General features: G+C 46.1%; 2 protein-coding genes across 3 annotated transcripts in view; one reads left to right on the top strand and one right to left on the bottom strand.

The window, feature by feature from the left end:
* NCAPD3 (non-SMC condensin II complex subunit D3) overlaps window positions 1-8,420 on the top strand; it is a 43,544-nt gene extending 35,124 nt beyond the window's left edge. For both annotated transcript variants that reach the window (XM_090027854.1, XM_090027853.1), the window contains exons 30-35: window positions 257-426; window positions 1,921-2,057; window positions 2,203-2,280; window positions 7,318-7,392; window positions 7,478-7,535; window positions 7,625-8,420. In XM_090027854.1, coding sequence (XP_089883980.1) covers window positions 257-426; window positions 1,921-2,057; window positions 2,203-2,280; window positions 7,318-7,392; window positions 7,478-7,535; window positions 7,625-7,736 — 630 coding nt within the window. In that variant the 3' untranslated portion in view covers window positions 7,737-8,420. The remainder of the gene's footprint in view (window positions 1-256; window positions 427-1,920; window positions 2,058-2,202; window positions 2,281-7,317; window positions 7,393-7,477; window positions 7,536-7,624) is intronic.
* A 1,063-nt stretch (window positions 8,421-9,483) lies between these two features.
* Window positions 9,484-24,614, bottom strand: part of JAM3 (junctional adhesion molecule 3) — a 37,505-nt gene continuing 22,374 nt past the window's right edge. The window contains exons 2-9 of the mRNA XM_090027856.1: window positions 20,733-20,798; window positions 19,756-19,869; window positions 18,748-18,900; window positions 18,160-18,362; window positions 17,321-17,420; window positions 14,647-14,776; window positions 13,372-13,426; window positions 9,484-12,128 (exon numbers count right to left, since the gene is read on the bottom strand). Of these exons, the coding sequence (XP_089883982.1) occupies window positions 12,093-12,128; window positions 13,372-13,426; window positions 14,647-14,776; window positions 17,321-17,420; window positions 18,160-18,362; window positions 18,748-18,900; window positions 19,756-19,869; window positions 20,733-20,798 (857 nt within the window). The 3' untranslated portion in view covers window positions 9,484-12,092. The remainder of the gene's footprint in view (window positions 12,129-13,371; window positions 13,427-14,646; window positions 14,777-17,320; window positions 17,421-18,159; window positions 18,363-18,747; window positions 18,901-19,755; window positions 19,870-20,732; window positions 20,799-24,614) is intronic.

The raw sequence follows: 24,614 nt of genomic DNA, 5'->3' as shown, positions 1-24,614 counted from the left end.
ACCCACAGGAGCTTCATTATTAGAGAATTCAAAGTAAGCTTCGCAGGTGCCTGACTTTGAACCTTTGCTTTCTCAAAATAAAGTCCCTTTTAAAAAATTAGACACCCAGAATAGCAGTTTGCATGTGAAAATTTTGGCTTGTCAGTACTTTTCCTCTGTCATCACTAAGGAGGCAAGTCCGACACAACTTACAATCCTTCAGTATACTCGCTCAAAACAATGACGTTATGGCATATTTATTTCCTCTCTTTCTTAGCGTTCTTCACGGTCAGAGACAGCAGTGCCTCCTAACAGGCAGAATAACCAAGTCCAGAGTCCTGTTGCCGGGAGACAGCCATCATCATCTGGGTCTCCTGCTTCCCCTGCATCTTCTGGGTTTACTACACCTGGAGCTGGTGTTTTCAAACAGCCGCTACCTAGACCCAGGTATGCACATGAGCATTAACTTGTGTAAGGATTTACAGTAAAAGCTCTTTTATCCAGCATCCCCTGGGAATGGGGGATGCCGGATAACAAAATATGTCAGTTAATTGAGTGGCCCTGGCTGCCGTTGCTCCCACCGCATCTGGGGCATCCCTCCACCCCCCCTGCCACATTGCTGCCCCTCCCACCACATCACTACCCCTTCTGTGGGCCCTGCAGGACAGGGAGGCAGGCCCCACACAGCCCGACACAGCTGGTTGTGTCCCCAGGCAGTGGGGGCTCGGTAGCACAGGCTGCTTTTCCCCAGGCTGTGGGAGCTGAGAAACTGGAAGTGCTACAGTGGCAGCAGTGGCAGGGAGTGGCAGCAAGCAGGCAGACTGGAGCACAGCAACAGCTGGGTGGGAGCCTGGGGCCTGCCCCAGTGGGGTCCCAGTGTGGGGTGGCAGAAGCACAGATCCCAGGTTGGCAGAGGCTCTAGAGCCGGGCCGGCTCTCCCCTCTCCCTGCCAGCGCAGCAAGAGCCAGCCCAACCTCTGCAATTCCCAGCTGGCTCTGTGCAGTGCTGGCCAGGCTAAGCTGGATCCAGCATCACGTGAGGCACAGAAGGAGCCAGATGGGAACCATGTGGGGCTAGAGTGGCGCATGGCGGGGGAAGCAGTGGACAGGGGAGTGGTGGGTGGGCAGGGAAGCAGCGATGGGTGGGTGCCCTAGGGCCAGGGCCAGTGGGGACCCAGGGCAGTGCAGCAGGAGCATGGAGCCCGGGCTGGCAGGAGCTCCATGGTCACCCCACATATGCACACACATACCCACATACTCCCCTGTCCCACATACACACCCACCCCCCACAAACTCCACACCCCCCCCCCCACATCCTCCCTCACACGCCACATATACACATACCTACACCCACAGCCCCCTATAAACCTATACCCACCCGCTCATACCCCCCAAACTCCTCCACAATATACAAGAGGAAGACTTCATTTTAAACTACTATGTGAATCACCTCTGTGTACACTATGCAAACACATGTAAATCAGGACAAAAATATTTTTTGAAATCAAATAAATATATTGTAGTAGGTTTGATTTTTTATTTATTTATTTATTTATTTTTAGAATATAACTTGGGTTTTTTCTCGCCCCAAGATGGCAAGCCCCTTGCTGAAAGGAGTACTTCCAGGGAGATGGGGAGGTGGCAAAGGTCAGGTTTGGGGGAGGACTTTGGGTCCCAAGATGGTGACCGGGGCAGGGCACTTGTCATGGGGCGGGGCTACCCACACAGCTCTCGACAGCTCGCTAAAACTCATTAAGCGGTCCGCCAGCTAAAATTGGCCGCCTTGATTTAGATTCTGCCATAGCATTCCCCTTTGTTTCATGTGTGTGTAGATGATTGTAACTTAGCTGGGGGTGACCAAGATTCCAGTTACGTTCATCCCCTCCGGAGTAACTTGTAGAATAAAACTATTCTGGTGTTCTTGTGGCCTCTTGTCACTTAGGCGGATGTCCCTGAGCACCCTTGCCATCCTGAACTCTGCCAAGAAGGCCGCTGAGGCCACCATGAAGCAACGCAGCAAGAGCGTAGGAGGGAGGTGTTCTCTTGCTTCTCCAACAAGCGCAGCTGGCAGCAAGCACGGTAAGCAGCTAGCAGTGGACTTGTGGGTGGTTCAGAATAGCTTTAATGGAAGCAACCTGACTGTTAGACCCATGAGCTGGAAGTGTGAGTGTAGAGCTGCTTTGCCAAGCCCTATTCTGACCGTTACTCTCATCATTTTTTCTAGGGTCTTTCCGCAGCCTAAACCGACAGTCTGCTGGAGCGAATGTTCCCCTGGGCGGCCGAGCAATCAGTACCCCAGAGCGTAAGTAACCCAACTAACCCAAGCAACTGTTCTCCTTCGATACGGCAGAGTAGGCTCCCCAGCCTCCCATTACTGAGGAATCGCTTATCATTGCTTATACACAGCAGTGTACTAAGGGCCTTCACCAGATTCAAGGTCTCTCTATGCTGGGTTCTGTACATAGTAGGGGACAGTCCTGGCCCAGGAGAGTAGACAGTCTAAAACCAGGGCATCAGACATACAGCCTGGCCCGCAGAACTGTTGCATTCAGCCTACTGGTAGTAGCAACGTTCAGGCAGCAGCATAGAACTGTGGCTGGTTGGCAGTGCCAGGGGCATACGGCTGTATGGAGCCACGTGTGTTGGCAAGGAGTTGCATTCAGGCAGTGGCATGGAACCAGTGGGCTGCCACCCATAGCCTGTGTCCATGGTGCTACGTGCCCCCAGCTCCAGCTCTGCACCACTGCTGCAATGTGGCATTGTGCTGCTGCATGCCCCGCCCCCCCCGGCCCATGCTGCTGCCCAGCCCTGGACCCACACTGCTGCTTGAATGCCGCCCCATGGATCCAGCCCAGGAAGAGCCCCTACAATCCAGATCTGACCCAGGGCGAGTTTGACAGCCCTGGTCTAAAAGGTGTAGTTTGGGAACTCAAAAGATATATTATGGAGTCAGCATGTGAAGGCCTCTGAAGAGGTAATGGTGGACAGCACTCTTAACCTCTGGGCTTCTGAAGAGGGAAGCTGCCCCTATTTTCTTGGATACATAGTGGCTTGGAGCACTGAGCTGATTGACCTACCCCTCCCAGGATAACTATCCTAGTGTCCTTTTACTCAGGGACTCAAACTCTGGAAGGTAGGGCTAGGATTCGGACAGTTTTGATAAACTGGAAAATTGGCCTGAAATTAATCGTATGAGATTCACTGAGGACAGATGCAAAGTCCTGAACTTAAAATGGAACAATTATATGCACAAATACAGACTGGGGAACAACTGGCTAGATTGCAGTGCTTCAGAAAAGGACCTGGGAATTATTGTGCCATAAGCTGAATATGAGCCAACAGCATGCTCTTGTTCCAAATAGCAATCAACAGCATACTAGGCTGTATTAACAGAAGCATTGCTTAGAGGTCAAAAAAGTAATCCTTCCTTACCCTGAGTAGTGTGTCCAGTTTGGGGCACCACATTTTGAACTAGAAAAAGTCCAAGAGAAGGGGGGAAAACAATTGGTTAGAGGTTTAGGAAACATGACTAATGAGGACAGGTTGAAAGAACTGAGATTTTTAGTCTTCTGTTATCCAGACTTTAAAAATTTGATAATGCTTGCCAAACAAGAGAGCAGATGGGGATAGACTATTCTCGTCATGAGGGACATGAAAAGTCTCAAATTGGATGGTCTCAAATTGTAGCAGGGGAAATTTGGGTTTAATAGTAGGAAGAACTTTTTCACTCAGAGTGGTTAAGCACTGAAATAGATTACTGAGAGAGGCTGTTGGTAACTTCATCCTTGGAAGTTTTTAAGAGCAGGTCTAGAAGCCAACCTTTTTTGCCATACTGGCCCCAGACTCTCCCTGAGTGCCACTCAGATCCCCTTCCTCTGCCTGATCTGATGGCAGTCTGCTCCCTACTCTGTGTTCCTTGCCCTATCTGCTGCTGTGTTGCCTGTTCCCTTCCTGATCTGCCATGTGTCACACAGACGGCTGTGCCACGACTGGCCTTTGTGCCGCAAGTTAGCTCTTGCTGGTTTAGACCAGGACAGTCCTGCTTTGAGCAGGACATTGGACTGAACTGACTTCCTGAGCTTCCTTTCAAGCCCTGCTTTCTATGGTTCTACCCTGCCCAGATCTATCAGCATTGTTCACATCGTGTAGACCATGGGAGCCATGAACAGTAAGTACCACTTCACTAGAGAAGGCAGCTGCTGGGTCCTCACGGTTTATATCCTGACAGTTCTGGGCTAAGAATTTTCTTATCTGAAGAAGGGTCCAGCTCAGGGCCTAACCAAGACCCTCTCCTGTCGCTGAAGGAGTTTATGAGCTATGATAACTGAGAGATCTTTGATTGGCTTGGATCCAATAAAGTGGCATTAATAAGCTATGAAATGTCCTCAGAGGATGTGTGCTCTTTTCTAAATAAAAACTGATGCGAGTTGAGGAAACTATAATCGTTTTCTTCTGAACTGTGGCAACAAGCTATGTAGATTACAGTGGTAATGCATAGGGAGAACTCTATAATGCAGAAGTCATTAGTAAGTGTCTCTGCTCATTATGGCTGTGGCAGCCAAATTACCGCCTCACAAAATCTTGACCTTCAGAAATTCCCATGTCTCTGAACCATTTTGGACAGCTTTGAGTGTTATACAATATCCCTGTTGTGATATTGTACAGATGCATTGCATATGGTATTCATTGTTTCTTCTTCAACAAATATAGCATTGTTTATGCTGCTTCTTGATTGTGGCAATGACAGGTTGGCTGCCATTAGAAGATCGTTGCAGTTAAATTTTCAGTGGTGGTGTGCACAGCTGTATGTACACAGCTTGCCTGTAACCTGTGTGCAAATACTTGCTGTGCACACAAAGAGAACATTTGTCTTGGGTTATAGCCAATTTAAGCAGCAATATGCTGTATACATATGCAAACATCTCGCTTCCATGTGCAGACAGAAGCAAAGCACAGACAATTGTATGCATCTAATTAAAAAACTGGTCTTTGTATTCTGCATTCTCCACTCTTAGACTAGTTTTGTCTGTACAGATATTTCTACTCCATGACCTGAGCACCTGGTAGTTATCTTTTATGCGAAAAATACTGGGATGCTTTGTAAAGAAAAAAATCTTTACTTCATCTGCCGCATCTCTGACTTGGGGGCTTGCACTGCGGCTCTACTTATGAGCCATATGCTGAAGAAACAAGGAGAATGTTAATCCTCAGTGGTACGAGGCCTAAATTCCTGCTTTGTTTCCACACAGCATGTGTTCCTCTGCAGTGACACAAGCTGTCCATGGCATTATAGCTGCTTCGCTTAGTCTGTGTTGAGCTATCTCTACAATGGCATAGGGTCTCACAGGTTGTCAGAGGACCAGGGAAAAGCTTCTTTTTTCTTCTTCTGCTTCATCATTTATAAAACTCCTGCAGATGCCATTCTTCATAAATCGTTTCTTGCTGTAGATGTTAAAAGTGACTCTCTCTTATTCCAGTACCTTATAAGAGACTTTTCTTGCTGACAGATCAGTTTTTGCCGCCCCCGAGTGTCTGCCTCATCCCTTTGAGACTAGGTATAGGTCTGGAAGAGAATAGATTGCTTCACTGTGTTTTTCAAATACAAATGCAAATGTGAATACAGCACAATACGCAGACAGAACAAGAGGGAATGTGAGAAGGCTGTTTGGTGGTAATTTGGGCCATTTCCCTCTTCCCCCTCATATTCCTATTCTTCATATTATGCAACTATAGAAGGGAGTTAAAGGAGGCTTAGTCATTCTGTATGTGAAAACCAAAATAACTTAAGACTTTCACTACACAAAGCCAGGAAATTCAGAGGTGAGTCTCAAGGTAGTCAAAAGCAAATCCAAGGAGAAAAGATAAAGCTGGGCATTAAGAGCATGCTTTTAGAGCTAAGGAAATGCACCAGGAGACGGCTAGGTCTCAAGATGAAGGTCTTTGTTTAACCGAGGTTTCCATCGCTTGTCCTACAAGCATCTGCTGCCCTAATTCCACCAGAAGTGTGGGGGGGTGGGGGCAAATGTATAAAAACCTCACTATTACTTCTTCTGTGCTACCTTTATATCTCCAATGAGAGAAACTGATGGAGTTTTCATGGAAGTACCATTACAGCTAGCCCTAATGACAGAAGAAGGTGAAGGGAGTACATTTAGGTCCAGGAGGTCCCCCTGCTCCATTCACTGTGATAGGAGGAAGATGCGTCTCCTCGTGGGATTTGCCTATGTACAGTTTGGAAATTTTGCTGGATTGTGAACACTAACTGTGTGAACTGAAATAGACATTTTCTAGCAAGGACTCTGTCATAGCTACATCCTATCATGAATGGCTAAAGTAAAATGCCTCTACCCTTGTTGAAAACCAATGAATGTGTAAAAAAAGATTGGTTTCTTCTCAGGTTTCTGCGTGGGGCAATTGAAATTTCTAAGCCAAAAGAGGGTACTAACAGCTCCTCTTAAAGATATGTGCTCTCTGAGCTAGCGGGGACTTTCTGATAGTCAGACCTGAGCACACCAAGAAACACTTGCTTGCAGGGGCAGAAGAAGAGCAGTGTCTTGGGATCCTGAAAGGACTGGTCAGAACACAGGACAGTGAGGGAGGGACTTGTATGTACCCTGCAGGTTTTGTATTTTGCATGGATCTGCAAACCTTCAAGAATAATTTGTGCATGTTTTTAAGAAGTCAATTTGAATCTTCCATCTTTTGAGGCAAATGACATTTAGAGTAATTGTTAGCGTGGGGGTTGGGGAGCAGTTTTGCTTAGCCATTGGGAAGACTTGAGGTTTGGGGGTTTGACCTTTGCCTTAAAGTCAACGACAGCTGGATGTTGGACCTTATTCATTGTTCAAGGTGAAGACTTGACAAAAATTAGGTCAGCTTGTAAACAAGCCTGTGAGGGAAGAGGCAGTGTCTGGATACTGCTCAAGGTCTGAGGGCCAAGAAGCATGCAAGGTCCAGGGTCTGGATCCAAACAAAGTTGCCAACGCAGAGGAGACTCCACCCAGTTTGTGAGATGGTATGGGCAAGCACTACTAAACTTCTGGAAATGAGAAATCTTCAGTAGTCCCTTCACTCTAAAACTGAGGGTGTTTCTTCTCAGCTCTAATACTGAAAAGCAGCATCAATTTGAACTAGTGCATGCATGTTAGCTTGAAGCTTGCAGAGTGCAACACAGCTCCACTTAAAACACAAGGGCAAACGGATGCAGGATGCAGAACAAAAAGATGCATATGTTCTCATTTTGAACTGAGTATAGTTGTACAGTCTCCTTCATTGAAAAGAAGCAGTTGTTTTGCCGTCTGTCTCAAAAGCTTGACTGCCGTATTTCTGTTTCCTTCAGAGACGATTGACGACCTGACCTTTGGGGCCGGGGTCAGTTCCATCAGCTTGACACAGACACCTGGTTCTGACTCAGGCAAGTTTATCCTCCCACTCCTAAGATTAAAAAAAAATAATAATCTGACCTGTATGTTCACCATGTGAATGTCTGTCATTTGCAGAAAAAAGATCCCAGGATCAACGAAGAGATGTTCTATGCCTGACATCGCCAGATAAGCCGTAAGTTCAACCCAGGCCTTAGTCAGTATTGGCCGGAAGTAATCCTGGTAATGCTTTTAAAAATAAACCCGTACTCTTTTTCTCTGTAGGAAGCCCCTGCCACGTCAGTGGAAGGTAGAATCTCCAGCCAGGAGAAAAAGCAGCCCAAGTCCAGCTTTAAGGAGGTCCCTGCGGAGAGACCCCCTGAAGCCAGCCAACTGACACTTCCCACTTACTCTTGTATAGAGCTTCATCATGTTGACCAAAAGCCTGTTCCTCTCCTTCAGGCTTGCTCTAATTATGTGTGTAAAGTCTCCTTGTTCCTAGTCTATTTATGTTCTTACATACAACAGGTAAAGTTGGCTTAGCTTGTGGATAAATATAAGCTAGGGGTTTTGAAGCTGTTAATGACATTTTTTTGCCATAAGGTGACCTGAAGTGCCATGAAGCTACAGTATCTGGATAAGATGCAATACCCACTGCACAAGGTTTATGACTTGTCCAAATGGGTATCTAAGTGCTATTGGCCGTAAATTCTAATCCAGTGTATGTAAGTGCAGCCATTAGAAATATTGATTTGGATAAACTATTGTGTTTATCCCAGCTTGGGTTCCCCTATTTTATTATAAGGTGGTGATTGGCTCACATCAGTCCCTTGATGCCACATTGTCCCTGTTCATAAAATACTAGCGTTACCTTAATATTTACAAAGGTGAAATAGCTTGATGCTGCCATGCCTGCAAATCTGATAATTGCAAGTTGCTACGGTTTTTACCTGTAGTTAAAGCTCCAGTGTTTTGTGCAGCTTTCCTGTTCTTTTCTAAATGGTAAATTTCCATACTTGGAACATATTATTTCCAGCTGTTAACCTTTTATGAAAAATAAATGTTTAGGGAACAGATTCAACCCACAGCCTCTCCGCTTTTCTTGCTCTGACAGCATTGAATTATTTTCTTCTGTAAATTTCTACCTTTAAAGGATTTCCCTCCCTTTTGTGCCCACTACTTTCATCTTTTCCATGGCCACGTATAAGTTCTGCTGTTCTGACAACCATCGCAGCAGTTGGTGTGCACATCTGTGTAAACATGTGAATTCCTACGCAGGCATTACTTGCTATTACAGATGCTTACAGTGTCCCTTTCTTGATCGATACCCACTTTCAAGCCAGATGCAACTGAAGTATTCCATCCAGCTAGAATAATTGTCCTGCAGTTTAAATATGCGATCTTTACTGGGAGAAGATTTGAGTAATTCATCCATGTATTGTGGATGGTAAGTCACACATTCAGATATTAGTGCTCCCTTAAACTGTTCATTGCAAAGAACTGTTACCACTGGACTTCTCACCCAACTTTCTGTTGCCATGAGCTCTTAAGTGAAATCTTCCAGTGCTTGCCCCCAAAACAACTGTACTACATTTGTATTACATAGCTTGCTCAGCAGACTGCAAAAAGCAGCCTACCTTGAATAAAGCAGAACAAACCTGATCCAAATATAGAAGCACGCAATGGGCCTGATGATCTTCCGAGGTCCTTCCAGCCCTAATGTCTATGAAATCTATGAACTCAGGGCAGGCTTTGTTACATGTGTAGAAATACATTGCTTCACATGTTTTTGTTGCGATATTCCCATAAATATTTACTTCTGTACTGAAAGGCCAAAAGGAAATTAAGTAAAAACGGACAGGACAAAAACGAAGCTTTCATTTTACTTGTGTCATTGGTTAGTTGTCACTCCTGCAGTTCTGAGAACACAGAGATAACTTGATGCGGGGTTAACTGTTGTCTCTATAAACTGAAGAAAGTACTTGGATGTGCCTTGAAATACCAGCTTGGCTTTTTGTAACCCACCCTTGGAAGGAGAATTATTTGGGAGAAGAGTAGAACTCTTTAACCCATCTCACTGAACTCAAAGCAAATACAGGCTAAGAGTAATATTAAACTTAAAGAAAAACAAAAACACTCAAGAATGCTTTAATAGCTTCATATTTATGTAAAACATTCTTGGCAAAGTTAAATGTAATACATTAGTACAAACCTGCATATTAAACTATTTACAATGAGTTCCATAAATCAGATCTCATTACGTGTGGGGTGGTTTTCCCCTTATCTCGTTAGAGATGCCACTGTCACATTTTGATCTGAAAAACAAAGCTTGTGGCTTTTTGTAGTGAAGTGCTGCCTTCAGCGGAAGGTTAAGTTGCAGTCTGTGCTCCTCATTGTGCCAAAAGCCACCCTGACTCTGAGGTTTTTCTTCTCTTCCTTATCTTAGATGTCCTAGGAGCAGCGTATTAAAAAAGAGTAGTAGCTAAAACTGGTAAAGGAGAAGTGTCTTTAAGTACCCTGTCACCATGTTGACTAGAGGACAACATGCAGCCAGTAGACAGTAATACCTGGTTTTGAAGAGCATCACTTAAAGGTAACCATAATTGCAAGGCAGCAGTGGTCGACTTGCCACCATCCAAAGAGCATGTGGGCATTGCTGTCCCAACTTCAACTCCACCTCAATAACAGAAGGGGAAAGCAGTGAGACAAGCATTTAAATAAATGCAGCAATGGCATGTCCAGTGAGGCCCCTTAAAAACAAAAAAAATCACTCAATATCTGGTGAGAAATCCAAGGCAGATTAATACAAAACACTAAAAAATAACACTGACAGTCCAAATTGCCAAGTATTCAAAATACTGTATGCATCAAAAGTTAAGACAACTCAATTTGTAGTTGAAATACAAGAACACTAAATTATGCTACATTAAAAACCCATTCTTTAACCACAGCACAGTTGCAGTGTTGCATCTACCTATTTTGCTTTTATCCAATGCAATAAGTGTTTTTCTGAAAAACCAGGGGTTCTAACTGATCCCTTTCAAAGTCAAAAAAGAGTAGTAGTTTTACCAGCTAAGGACAAGTTGCAATTAATATTTCAAAACTACTTCTGTGACAAGCATTTTGCTTTCACAAGTCCAGATTTTTTTACTGAAGCTATGCAATTCAAATTCACAGGAATTGAAATGGATTAAAGTTAACTGAAGAACTTGCATAGGGAGTGGTACATAAGTCACTCTGTTACCAGCTCATAACTGAATTAAAAAAAAAAAAATCACAGGATATTTCTTAGAAATAAATGTTTTCTTGCAAGAAAAATAATTTGAAATAAAAGCTGACTAGTTCCTACCTTAAAGTTACAAAACCCATCCCTGAGTGACTCTCCATTTTGTATCCTGTAAGATCTCTTGGCACAGAAATTGCTGTAGCTAGGTTAGGAGAAAAGGGATGCATCTCCATCTGCAGCCTTTTAAGTTGCTTTACTATACTCTTTGCAGTAATACTGATATGCTCTGACAGTGCTCTGCTGTCGCAGCATTTGAGCTCCTGTCTGTAGCCTAAAAATGACTTTTTTTAAAAATAGCAACATTATTTAATACTGTTGGCATAGCATATTTACATTTTAAATAGAAATGTTACCTTCTTTGAAGTAATCAAAATATATCTTTGCAAAAATTTAGAATGCAGAATTTTACAAAAAAAAAAAGGGAACTGTTTAAAAAAAAAAAAAAGCTTGAAGACATCTCAGTACCTTTTGAAAATATTAGTCCCAAAGAATGCATCTGGCTTCAATTTTCACTTGAGGGATACTGAAACATTAAGATTTTCCACCTCTACTGCAAGCGTCCTAACATAGTAAAATACAGCAGGCAAGCCTGCTTTGTGCTGATTAGAATGAAAAGCTGCCTTCATGTGGTAGAAGTTTTGTAAAGCCGTGTACAAAAGCAATCCTTTTGGACTGATGCCATACACCACGAGTAAAAAGTTAAATACGGCAGCAGGGCCAAGACATTTTAACTCATGTTAGTTGCCTACGTGGTATCTGCACCCCCTCCCCACTATGGACTCAACTCAGCTGCTCATTCTGGACCTGCAGAATCAAAGCCTAATCTGGGATCTTAAAGTCCCCAAAAGTCAAATGGATGAGGCTATTGCCATGCCCTGAACAGTGGCCAGCTAGCATAAATGCTCACACACAGGGATTTGTAGAATTGATGAGATAGATATTTTGTCAAATCATCCTAGCAGAGCTTCAGACATAAAATTATGCTAAGAAGGGTTCGGAGCCCTCATTTGTGCACAGCACAGAAGCCTAGTACACTTCCAAATACATTAGGGTGAGCAGATTTCTACTGCATTGATAAATCTTATTCTTTAGTCTCTTGTGCTGTGTCAGTGCCTTTTGCCTATCACATTAAGACGCACGTTAACCTAATGCTGCTTCCCCTTTTGGTTTGTACACTGTCTCAATCCCTGCCCCACAGGAAGAAGAAAGTTCTACAAGCTTCTGCAGTTCAGAAAGAAAAGACTTAGGTGATCCAGATCAGCATCTCCGGGGGGAGCCAGTTGTGGGGAGAGGGAGAATGGCTGGGCAGTGAGGATGTTCTTAAGCTTTGGCCAAAAAAAAAAAAAAAATCAAGTCCATGTGTGTACAAACTCTTCCAGGCATACTTTGTTCATCTTTTGTTCTTGAGTTCCTGGAGGAGGCATTCTCACACTTGTTCTTGCTGACTCGCAGTATCCTATTGGCATCTCATATGACAAATGAAGATTTATGTCTGAAATCACCCTGGAATGAAACAGTAATGAGTGAAGGATTGTTCTTCTCCAGACGGCCTGTCATACCCACTGTCCCCATTGACATGTCCCATTGCAAAACAGGTACAATTTGCATATAATAATCTTTGATGCCTTGTCTAAATGCTGCTCTCACCTGAGAGCTAGTACAGGTACACCAGTGACACTTGTCAGAAATCACGTAGGGCTCATTCTACTGGCCCTGATGTATTTTAAACCTCTGGGAGTCTGAACGCAGGCACTGTTCTACTTTGGGGTGTCTAGGAATGCTCCTAGGGGGTAGATTCCCCTGTGGAATACCCCTTAAGACTCGGAACGTATGGTCCAATGGACTGATGGTCCCTTGGGTTCCCATGCGACTTGAACATACTCTCCTCTAGGACTCCAGCTATATTGGCTCTCTGTTTAACCCTTCATCAGCATGTGATGGCAAAATTACATAATGTACACAGACATTCTGCATGCTGTTTTTTCGAAAGCAGTCTTTAAGTGTGTTTCAACCTCAGATGATGGACTAGGACTCAATACACGCCTCTAACATCTCTACCAAAAGGAGCTTAAAGCTGAGTGATCAGTTGAAATCCCAAGACGCAGTCATATTACTCTCTATAAAGTCACAACAGCTTGTCCACTCACTCGAGGGAAACAGATTCCAAGGCACCAACCATATACACCAGATATATGTGGGTCAGTCACTGAAGATGCCTAGAACACTTGTACATGTGCTCCAGGGGTGGGGGGAGAGCAGTGCTTTAATTAAAGCAGCTTCAGGTGCCACTGTAATCAAAGTGCAGCCGCGTCTTGTGTATCAGCATCCCTGCAAATAAAAATGGCAGTGGGGGCGCTTGAACTAAAGCTTGTTCAACAAGTTTTAGCTCAAGTACCCCCACTGCCATTTTTAACCATAGGCATGCAACACAGGAGCACAGCAATCGCCACGCTCCAGCAGACTTGATTAACTGAGTCTGCTCCGCCGCACTGGAATTCCAGCATGCTGGAGCAGCCTTGGCACTTATGATTAGGTGCCCTTAGATCCTATTATTCCCAAATAAATGTCTCAGCCTATTCTTTTAGATCATCAGCCTCAATTTACTAGTTGGCTATATCCCAGCTGAAAATAACGTTTCTTCTCTGAAGAGGGACCATGCGTCCTAAACAGTACGACTCCTGAACTGGCCAGACTCTTACAGGTTTTAAGAGATTATGAGTAAACCTTTTCAGTTCCCTGTTCTTACCTCCTCATCTGTCCGGATGTAGTTAACACCCTCTGGTTTGGCAGGAGTCTTGTAGCTGAAATAAGGGAAACAAATCTTATTCCTATGTTGATAGAATTTAATGATAAAAATTGGAGGGTTGGGGGGTTTTTTTTCCTTCTTTTTTTTCAATGAAAGGACCTTTCTGTGTGTGACGCTGAAGCCAGGCCTACAATTTTCCATCACTCAAATTTTCTAGCCTCTTGTAATGCTTTCCTGTGCCTCTACAGCATCATTTCCTATTGTAATTGCAATGAGGTTAATTTAAAACTCTGGATTGGTTGATGCTAGGCTTACTGCTAATCCTCTAGCATTGTACACAGCTGCAGGAAAGTTCTTCTGGTTTGGTGCAACTAAACTGGTGCCCAGGAAATCACGTTTAAAGCCCTGTTTCCCCAGCATGTGACAACTTTCAATCATGTATTGTACTTAAATGGAGGGTCTGGGCTCTCTTGCATATGGGAGCATGGCTCTTGCTCCCTTTAAAATAGGACCAGCCAGTGTCTGACTCTAATCCTGGCTTCTCTCTCACTAAGCTTCCAGAATCCCTCAAACCAGCTCAATATTTGAATGAGCTGTGAAATTCTGTTTCTGATTTGGGGAATTATATATATGCTGATCCCTAGGGCTGCTGCAGTTGTAAATGCTCAGACAAGGGAGGAATGAGTCACTGTCCATGAGATAAACTCCAAAATGGTCATTTTAATCCCAAATGTAAGTGCCAGGCTGAATTCAGTGAGATGCACTTTCCAGTGAAGGGGGGCTGTTTTCCCTCTCTCACTTTCTGAACCCTTCCTGATGCTTGTATGGATTATCAAATTCACTCTGGTCAGTAAATCCCTGGTTTCTAAATGCAAGTAGCATGTGACCAAAGGAAGCATCTGCCAAGGTGCTGTGTAAATGCAATGAGGATGGTAGAGGATTAGCAGGACTAAGCCCCCACCTCTAGGTAAAGTACCTGAACATATGAGAAAGAGGCTTTTCTCTCTCTGTGTTCTTGTCACAGAACTTCCCCTAGAAGCGAACATAAAGAAACATTCCCCAAGGTCGGTGCTTGCATGCGGCCACCTGTTTCTACAACGCTACACTTCAAGTGCACTTGCAATTCTGGGTGCTGGAAGAATTGGCCATAGCCGGGGAAATGAAAAGCCAAGCGGTGAAGTGTTTGTAATGAGCAGGTTTCCTGCCCTGCTAGGACAGCTGTGTGCTAGGAAGTGGACAGGAGGATGTGGAAGACAGTTGCAAACTCAGCCTTACTTTTTCCCGTTCTGTTTGTTGTTTACAAAGTAGCCCCTTCTGTAGGCACAGCAGATACCAAGAGTTATCAGCACCAAAACCACTAGGACAACCAGGACTCCGCCAACAATCCCAGCAATATTAAGGTCATCTGTAAAGGAGAAAAGCCATCTGTCATTCTTCCCCCACAGACAGCAGGGATGTCCGACCCTTGCACTAAAACCGCATGCCTTGCCTAAGATCCCATCCATTTCTGGCCTCCCTCCAGACAGGCCCTCTGACTTCTTCTGACACCCAAACACAGTCTATGCTCCTGTCCCTCAGTAGAGTTAATCTCCACTTGCACCCAAGCTTAAGCCCTGCTTTTCACCCCTCTTTGTAAGCCCAGGAATAAGATTCAAAACTGTAGGGTTATGGGGACCTTGAGGGAAAGCACTTTTTCTCTCTTGCTGCAGAAAGTAGGATGTGGATCAATGGCTTGAAGTTGTAGCAAAGTAGGTTTAGGTTGGACATCAGGAAAAACTTCTTCACTGTTAGAATAGTAAAGCTGTAGAATTAGGCTGCCTAGGGAAGTTGTGGACTTACCACCCCTAGAGGTGTTCAAGAAGAAGTTTGACAGCCACTGGCCAGGGAGGATCCAAGTGTAGCAATGCCTGTATTCTACTATGGGTATTTCCCATGCTTCTGGGCTTTACTGGTTGCCCCCTCTCCCCCTTTCTGCTACATGTGTCAGGTTGTTTTTTAATCCTCGCCCAGAGGCATTGGGTGTTGGCTGCAGCCAAAGCTGGGGCCTTCAACTGGGGTGTGCTAGTGGTCCTGCTGGGAGCAAAGCCAGAGGTTCCTGGCTGGTTTTGTCCTTCCACTCAGGGCCACACTGATCACCATATATGGGGTCAGAACGAGACACGGGGGGTCATGATCGACCACAAGATGAATATGAGACACAAATGCAATGCTGCAGCTGGCAAAGCAAATAAAACCCTGGCTTGCATCTACTGATGCATCTCAAAGATTTATGCTTTATTCAGCCTCGGTGAGGCTGCAGCTGGAGTACTGCATCCAGTCCTTGGTCCCCTGCTTTAAAAAGGACGTGGAGAAGCTCAAGAGAGTCCAAAGGAGAGCCATATGCCTGATCAGCGGTCAAGAGAGTAGGTCATACGAGGAGAGGCAAGGGGCTCTTCAGCTTGACTAAGCGTAGGCTCAGGGGGACTTGGTGGCAGCCTATAAGTATATCAGGGGTGTCCATCAGGACCTGGGAGAACATCTGTGCCAGGGCTGTGCCAGGAAAAACAAGGCCCAACGGTCACAAACTGCTGCAAGACCATTTTAGACCAGACATAAGGAAGAATTTCTTTGCCGTCCAAGTATGCAGAGTCTGGAATAAACTCCACGCCACCCCCACCCCCAGAAGTGGTGCAAGCACCTACCCTTGACACATTCAAGATGTGCTTGGCCAACTATCTTGCTGGGACCCCTTGACTGCAGCTGATGTCCTGCCTTTGGGCAGGGGACTGGACCAGATGATTTCATGAGGTACCTTCCAGTTCTAATGTCTAATGTCTATGGTCGGTTTGGTACAGACTGCAGGGGTTTTGCCTTTGTAGCGGGGCATGACCTCAAGCTGGGAACCCTTGAGCATATAGTAAAAAAGCTTTTATACAAGCAGGACATTGGCATCCATGGTTCCCCTGTTTTACTTGTGGCAGGTTAGGGTGTTATGTCTTGTGTTGTGGCAGGGTTGACAGTAGTTTTACTAAGAGGTTATATTTTGAATAGTATAGGATGGTTTGGATAGGAATGATCCTGCCTCAGGTAGAGGGTTGGACTAGATAACCTCTGGAGGTCCCTTCCAGCCACACTTCTCTATGATAGGGTCATCTAGATCCAGCCCCCTGCACGGATACAGGATGGGCTGTTCCTAAATCATCCCTGACATGCCTATCCCGCCTCTTCTTCAACAGCCATTTTAAGTATCTCTCAGTGCCTTGCACTGGTCACTGTCCTGCCACATAACCAGCACTGCTCCCCCTCTCTCCCATCCTTGGCCCCCTTTGTACTTGCTCATCACCAAGCCGGAGGTACAACTTGACTGTAGCTGTGATGTAGGAAACATGGGTCTGCAACTTCGAAGGCATTCAAAATACCCCTTGCTGTCCCTGCCTGGTTAAGGGGCTCTTCATTTCTTGTACTCTGCTGTGGTATGGTGTTGCTGGGCACTGCTGAAGAACTGCCCACGTTCCTCCCTGGAGGTGGATGAAGTAGTGTGTATATCTATTTTTACATGATCTTGTTAGTAAAGGGCTCTACAAGCACTATCCAAGAAAGGCCCTATTGCAGCTACAGTCTATTATGCCTCAGATAAATAATGCATAGCAGATGTGAAGTTCATCAACTCAATCTAACTAATCAGGGGCTGACAGTTTGCCCTTGCTTCCTTTTTGTGATGCCTTTCTCCAAGCCCTTCCTCACTATACTCTCATGTGTCCCCATATTCTTACCCTTAGTTGTTTTTAAGGTGCCAGGAAAGAAGCTTTGGCTCTTTATCTGCCTGGAAAGCACCAAGTGCATCTGTGGGGCTTATAGGAAATACCATGGATTGGGGAAGGCCATATACACTCGACAATATGCAAGATCCACTAAGCCATCCCTGCAGTGCTCATGATAGATAGCCTGCCAGGCAGGCACAACCACTTACAGACTTCCATCTCTTGCTCCTCGCACTTGGCTACGCCAGCGTCATTTGTTGCTATGCAGTAGTAACGGCCCGTATCACCCTTGTGCACAGCGTGGAAGACCTGTTTTGGAGTTAACGTGTCAGAGACAGGAGACGGTTCCACAGGCTTTTTACAAATAGCAAATGAGAAAAGAGGTCTAGACCCCATGGACTTGTAAACAGGTAAAAGGTCATTGTAGGTGGCAATGTCCTTGCTTGCCATTTGATCATGTAGACCCCATAGGGAAAATGCACCATGTCTCCAAGCCTGCATCTGCACAGCCTCTAGAGAACCCCAGGAATTAGCTAGAGCATTGCTACTTTGCAGGACTCTCGCTGCACATGCCTTCTCTTGATAACAGAAGTTGCAAACTGGATGTGGGCATTCTTCCCCAGGAAGACAGCCATCAACAAGCAGAGTCTTTTTAGGGACAGAAATGTTACTTCTTGTATAGAGCACTTAGCTGCCACAGCAACAGATGCATTAGATATGGAGAAAGGAAAAACAAATAAAAGAGGACTCCTGGACCACTTCTCCTCCCTCCCAATGAGGGTTTATGATGTCTGCAAGGCCATGGCAGAGTACAGGATGGAGGGGAATCCTTCCCTCTGGTCCCCCTGAATTATCCTTTCCCACGTGGCCTCTTGGACTCTACCAGACAAGCAAGGGCCTGCAGTGTCTCAACTGGTTCCAGTTATTGCCGCCTCGTCAACTCATTTGTGGGCACATGCAAAGAGAACGTCCCATTTCCTACGCTGAGCATCCCTGCCACCGCCCCTCCAGCTACATCCTTCCCAGTCATTTCCCCCGGGGGTATTACCAGAGTGCCGGTTTCTGGATTCAAGATGAAGGAGGAATTGTGGAATTTGGCATTAGATTTGGAGTCTGTCGGTAAAGGTTCGCTGTTGCGGTACCAGCTGTAAATGGGGGCTGGGTAGCCTTCATTCTCCTGGCAGTGAAGGGAAGCGGATTTGCCCACAGGTACGGCTTTAGGCACTCTGCACCTGGGAGTCACAGGTTTCACTGCAGGGGGTGGAGTGGTGTGGGGAGAAAAGCACAAGAAACATGAATGGATCTGGCAGCTCCCATCTATCCAAGTAGCTTCTTGGATCACACACCAATGGTTCAGCTGGAGCAACCCAGCATGACAGAAACTGCTACCCCTCCAGAAATGAGACCCACCATGGAAACAACCTTCTCGTGTGCTTCCAACAGATGTGCGATGCTGAAGCAGACAAAGCTTTCAGCAATTTTGCACCAGGTTTAAGCTCCAGACCACAGAGGAGGAATCGATCTTCGCAGCGACAATCACCACTTCCTCCCACACAGAGCAGCCCTCCAGAGAGGCTGACAAGGCCCATGATTTACCCGACAGTGCCTGCTAAGGTGTCGCGAGCTGAGCCAATACCTAGCACTGTGAGCTCGATGTTTAGTTCATCGATGTTCTTTTTGTCGTTGGGCGCCGCCACTTCACAGCGGTATGTGGCTGTATCCATGCGGGTGACGTTTTTGATCACCAGCGACGTCCGGCCATAAATTTCTGCACGTGTCATGAAGTCTCCTAGAGATGGGACGGGGAAGAGAACAGTCATGGCCAGCGGTACACTGTAAAGGCTACAAGTGCACTGCCTGGTGTGTCCAGTCCATTATGCAAAAGACAGACTCTGAAAGGGAAAACATAACTCGTACTGTAGATCTCAAACTCCTGACAAACTAGTGGGGTAAAATGTCCCATCTTTGTCAGCCAAGGGTTCATCAACACTATAAAGCTAAATTGAGTTAAGTTTGATCTTAATGCACGGCGGCTGTTCTGGAACAGCACCCTGTGGGGACATGCCCTGTTTGTTACTTAGCATCTATATTCACTGCCAAACCGGACATCTCGTTTCCAGTCACCATCGCCAGTTCCCAAGGCTGGCAGTGCTCCCTGTTAACAGTAAGTCCCACCTGCTGCTGTGGGAACAGCACTGCATTGCTTACCCCGAACAGCAGCCCTCCTCTGGCATGATGGGGGATCACCAGGGTTTCATATAGGAGGACACGGAAGAGCAACATCTGGCCCTAAGAGCCACACTTGGCATTACCCTCTGATGCTCAAGGACCATATGTGAGACTGCAGGACCAGGGGAAAGGACACTGCAGCATTTGTCTCGTATTCATTCAACAAATGGTTTCACACACAGGAGGTCATTCCCTTCCCGGTCCCCCAGCTCTCTGTGGCTCTATATCTTGACTGCTAGCTTAAGGTGTGTCAGCAGGATCCAGTCCTCGCTGTACACTGACCACTGGCTGACCAGCACAGGTCCTAGCAGCAATCAGTACAAGTGCTCGAGTACTTGTTTTTCAGGGAATCATCTACTCCCTGCCCCCATGGCTTCTATGGTAATACAGCAGAAAAAGCAACAGATCTTCATACCCTGCATTTTATTGTCAAAGAACACATAGGAGGTGTCGCCGTGCTGGATCTTCTTCCACTCGATCCTGGGGTCAGGCGTCGTGGTGGATGTAATGATGCAGGACAGTTCGATACCTAGCACCAAAAATCAAACAACTCCAGATTAATCGGGAGCAGCTGTGTTTTCACTCTGCTCAGAGCAGCCTCACATGCTGTTTTTACTGGGCGGTGTCTCCTCCAAAGCAAAAAAGGCCCTGTCTTTCTTCTGCCTTGCAAACAGGAGCGCCACTGGGTTCCAGGAGCCTTGGGGAAGATGGGCCTCAGCCAGCGAAAATAATAGCCATGCAGATAGCAACTGCTGAGAGAAAGGAACACACTGTACACAGTGGTGTCCGATTTATAGCAAACAAACCCTCACAGCGCAGGCACGCGGTACTAGCTTAATCTCCCATTGGTGCACAAAGTGAGGCTAAGGTTACCGCTATCTCCCTGGACGGTGTCTTAAGTTGCAGAGGTCACACTGGCATTGGCAGGAGAACTTTTCATTATCCTGTACCACCTTCAACTTGAAGGCCACATGGTACCTTGGGTAATTCAGCAACTCTGAGATTTCCATTTTACAGAAGAGGAAACGGAGGCACAGAGAACTGGCCGCCTGCCACAGTGAGTGTGTGTTAGCAGGGCCAGGAAAAGCCCATGCAACTCCCAGATTTCAGTGCTATGCATTCTTCATAACATCGCTTTCCTTTCTCGCTTTACGTCCAAGTGTCAAATCTTTCCGAGAGGCTTCAACAGAGCATTTAGGCAAAGCACTTTGCTGAATGGGGGCAAAACTAAGCACTTGGCTGAATGTCAGAGCCAGGCTCTACTGCACCCTCCATAAACCAGGTGCTATGAGAAATGCATGGACTCTTACTTCTTTCATGGATGCAAACCCACCACCATGGAGAGGCCAAATGCTCAAATTACAGATGCAACAGGTTCCCCGCAGCACTTACTTTGGAATTCCTGCACCACTGGTTTGAGGTCTTTGGATGTCAGCTCCACGGCCAGGATCCTACAGCCTGTGAAAACAAAGAGGGGAGTAAGAAACAGCACGGCTCATAAGTCACACAGTTAGAGTTTGAATGCCTGGGGAGAAATCCTCTGAGCTGGCTTCAACACAGACCCGCTTCACTAACGCAAAAGCTGTCTCTGGCCCGTAATGGTGGACCTGAAGCTTTGGGTTTATTTAGATGCTATCTCTTTGTTCAAGAAAAAAGGTTAAAAGCTGGCACAACAATGAAAGCAAAACTCCGCCTAGAGCCGCACATTCCTGCTTAACAGGGGAGAACTGCAGCATTTGGCTTGCGAAACAAATACACCGGTGGTCAAGTTAATTCCACGTGAGACAGAGGGAAGGAGCTGATCTCAGGAACTGAAGTCCCTGTGTCTAAGCGGGGTTGGCCAACTCGCTTCAGCCAGTCTACAGGTAATAACCATTCATTTATTTAGCTTGGGAATTGCTTGGATTAAGAGGCCCCAAAGGAATTTAAAAGGTGAGATTAAACCAGAGCTCAAACGGGAGGGATTTGGGAGGCTGAAATTAAGGAGACCGCAGCATTCCTGGCCCTGCTGAAGTCAATGACAAATCTTCCCATGCCATCGAGTGGGCCAGCACTTCCTTCCACACAGGGCATTCACACGTGCACTGGCCCCTTCTGCTCCCAGCAAGGTCTCCGGATGCTTTGCCGTAGACCTCGGCAGGAGTAGCCAGGCCAGCACCACGCGCTCCGGGAGGTTCTCGAAGCACAACGTTCCCGGTTCCCAAGTTGGACAGCCGCATGCATGCAGCACCGCTTGGCTGCACCACTCGGCACACGTACAGCTCCTCTGGGATAGAGAGAGGCAAGCAGCCGGCATCAGCAACCCACATCCCTAACATGGAGGAGGTCTGACAGCGGAGCATTCAGGGCCCTGCCAGTGCCCATCGCCTCCCACTGAATTATACACAGACAACGCCCCCCACCAAAACAAAGCCTGCTCCAAAGCCTTGCCTCATGGCCAGAGGTACTTGGCCACAACAGGACACCAGGAGCCATATTCAAGACCTGATCAAAAGTCCACTGAAGTCGAGAGGAAGGCTACCATTGATTTCAAAAGGTTTCAGTCAGATGCCAAGATAAGGAGGTGAAAACTATAGCCTCAGCAACACGAGGACTGATACAGCTAGGATCCTGTTTGATCTGGGATGTAAGAGGCAACTAGAGAAGGGAATCCAAATGAGATGTATTTGGAGGAAGAAAGGAGTCCTGTCATCATAACAGACTACTGCAAAATTCCCGCATGCTTGTTATGTGGGGCAGAAAAGTTTTCCAACAAATGACCAGTGACAAAAATAAAGTTAAAATCCCTATGGCTTAGTGGGTCAAGAAGATCCAGTGAAGAAACTCTGACCTTAGCTGCAAGAGTCTGAGGAGAAACATTTGAGAAATGCTTGAGGTCTATGAGTCCTACCGAAAGTCACTGGGCTTCCGCTGCTAAATCCTTTAGACCTTTTTGGACATCTCCTCACTAAATACTACTCATCAGTTGTTTATGTCATTCCAGACAAAGTCCCTGTCCCCGCGACGCTCCGAGAGATGGCAGGCTTGCAAATTTTAAAGACTTGTGGTCACCTCCAGAAATAATTACTGCACAGATGGAGGTCATGAGGCACTACTGACCAGAGCATGCTTCTGCCAGACCTTCCAAAGGATAAGGTGACTCTGCTTTCCATGTCTGCAAGCAGAGAGGTTTGTAGAGAAGTCTGGGGAAGTCCAAAAGTGAACGAAGCTGGTGACGGTTGCAGCGAGGTCCGCAAACCAGGGTGAGAGTGGAAAAAGGCAGTATGAAAGGCACTTAGCTTTACAACATCTGGATTTGACCTTTGGAAGTTGCAAAGAAGGCCAGGAAGTTTGCACAGTACTTCTGCAGTCATAGAGTCATAGAAAAGTAGGGTAGGGAGGGGGTCATCTAGTTCAACGCCCTACTCAAAGCAGGACCCTCCAAGGATGCAGATTCCCATACAAGCCTCTACCATCAGGGTTACTTCCCTCACTCAAAGGCTAAGGAATGGCAGGTGGTAAAACTCACTTTGGTTCCTTCATTCCTTGGTTTATCAAATGAGGAACAAAACAATCCAAACAAACCTGGCACCTACGTCTGGCTCGTGTGACGCGTTGTGTTCATAACAAGCAAGCCTCTTCCAGAGCAGCAGATGCTGCAGTGACAAGTGCCACTGAAATCCATGCAACATATTACTAGTATTGCCACCTTCCAGTACCAGCCGGTGCTGGTAAATTATTCCGAGGCAGTTGTGATCCCAAAGGGGGTATTCCCTCCAGAACAGCACAACTCCATCAAACTTGGGCCCCATCTCATGTCAGGGACATACAGCCCTGCAGCAGGAACCTTCCTGATCATTAAACATGAGAGATTTACGTCCACCCCTCAGGAGCACAAGAGGATGGCAGCAGGTTTCAGACATGAGCTGGGTCCTTGGAGACTTCAGGAGAAGTTCCCAGATCATTATGTTTATTGACGTGGGCATGGAATAGCTGCGGCCTCTGAAATCACCGAGCCAGATTTATAGCTTCTGGTGCAGCAGCAGAACATTGCAAGTAGCGTACGCCAAAGCAGGGCACGAAAAGGCTCTAGCCATGCAGGAAGCCACAAGCTGATCAGAGAGACTGCAAAGCGGCAGTGAAACCCCTTCCCGTGGCTTGTCAAGATCACTTCCATGAGCCCCACAGTAGCAGTCTCACCAGAACAGCAGAAGCCATCAAGAAGTCATTTCCCAGCTGTTATCAATCCATTGCTTAGGCAGAGGGGAAGACTGTCTGATGTCAGGTACCACTATTGTCAGCAAGGGCTTCTTTTAATGGCTGCTGCTGCAGTTGCTTTGTTTTTGCCCATTATATCATCATCAGTGATTACAACCCCCATCTCTCAAGGAGCCTTACACTAATTAGATATCTTTAGGATAAAATGCAACCAGCGCAGGGGAACAGTAAAGGACTCAGCATCATTTAAATCCTGCCTTGATAAACAGGATCTCTGTGATGTATTGGGCTCATGCAGCATCCCTGCACAGATACACAGCCACCCTCCAACTCTCTTCAGTCTTCATGCTTACACCTAGCAAAAGCACCCCAACATCTGCAGCAATGGCTTGAAGGACCTGGAGGGCTCAGGGATGCACAAGGTTGAAGCCCAAATGCCACCCCCTCTCCTGAACCGCATGCAGAACTATGCACCAATGTCTGGAGCATGTTAATGCTGCATTTACTTTGGCGGAGGAGATCCAGCCCACACCAGTTCTCATGTTACGCACTGACAGCAACCTTTTCGAGCACTGCTGTATTTAAGAAGGCAACTACAAGACCGATTCTCTTCTTCAGTTGCTCAGAAACTCTCAGCAGAGCTCTAAAAGCGGTAGAAATCCTCCTGGAGTATCTTAGACTAAATGTGTCTATAACTAAGCAGCATGGCTGGTAGGGATTTCTGTTGAGTTTGTACCTTGAAGTACGCCATGCTGTGAGAGGGCTAAAGGGCTCCATTGTTCAGGGTAACCAACTTCATGATTTCTTGATTCTTTCACTTTATAGTATGCACAAATGCATAACATCCTTCCACCTCCGCATGTTATATGTACATCCATGCATATATATATATACACATATATACACACATCCATGCTGCATATAATTTTAAACACATGCACACACAAATGCAAATTTGCTTAGTCTTACACAGAGGTATCTATCATCAATCTGGTTGCTTTGCAGTTCTGAATGCACCTAAATCATGTGGGAACTCTGCGATAAGCCACACCACTGATTATGTATCATTGCTGTCTT

The sequence above is a fragment of the Crocodylus siamensis genome, chromosome 14, assembly GCF_052110815.1.
Source record: "Crocodylus siamensis isolate JL-2025a chromosome 14, ASM5211081v1, whole genome shotgun sequence".
Classification (NCBI taxonomy): domain Eukaryota; kingdom Metazoa; phylum Chordata; order Crocodylia; family Crocodylidae; genus Crocodylus; species Crocodylus siamensis.
Note: the sequence above shows the minus strand (reverse complement) of the source record. Positions and strands in the feature narration are given on the sequence as shown.